We start from the raw sequence: 658 nt of genomic DNA on the forward strand, positions 1-658 counted from the left end.
AGATGGATTTACCCCAATCATACATTCACTCTATTGAAATTGTGCCATTCGTCGTCATCTAAGTGTGTGTAACATACAAACTACCAATCCTCTAAAGAATTGTGACCGTGGGTATCTATTGTGTCCAGTAAATAAGTAAGTTATGACCAACCACGAACGTATGTGTCAGCGTGTTAATGTCTGTTCTGATAAGTGTCATCTAGACAGTGTGAGTATATAAACGACGTTGTGGTAGCTTGATATTTGATTATAGTCGGAGAACAGTGTCACTGATTCCTTCATCTTACGTGAGAGAGATCAGTCTGAAAATGAGATATATCAAGATGTTGATCATGCTGTTTGCAGTGCACCTTACAATCATTCAGTTCGTTGAGTCAGTTGCCGATACCGAGAGTAAGTAAAAGTCTTCATATCTGGTTGCTATAATAATAAGCTAGTAACTGATAACCCATAACTAACTGTTGATTTCTCTCTCATTTCGCCTATAGAATCAAAGAACCCTACTGTCGCCGAAGTCAAATTGGGTGTTGAACCAGATTTGAACCAAATTCCAATTGGTGTCGAAGTTGACGATCATCGCCCCAATCAATATGATCCTCGTTTAATTCCTCCACCTCCCGAAATTGACGGTGACTTTCCGAATCCCGATTACTACTAG

General features: G+C 39.5%; 1 protein-coding gene across 1 annotated transcript; it reads left to right on the forward strand.

The window, feature by feature from the left end:
- Positions 1-245: 245 nt before the first annotated feature.
- Positions 246-658, forward strand: Smp_009230 (hypothetical protein; the record flags this gene model as incomplete). The annotated part of the gene is made up of 2 exons (XM_018798496.1): positions 246-393; positions 489-658. The coding sequence occupies exons 1-2, from the start codon at positions 309-311 to the stop codon at positions 656-658; spliced, it is 255 nt and encodes an 84-aa protein (XP_018653432.1). The 5' UTR covers positions 246-308.

This window comes from Schistosoma mansoni, chromosome 6 (genome assembly GCF_000237925.1).
Source record: "Schistosoma mansoni strain Puerto Rico chromosome 6, complete genome".
NCBI lineage: Eukaryota > Metazoa > Platyhelminthes > Trematoda > Strigeidida > Schistosomatidae > Schistosoma > Schistosoma mansoni.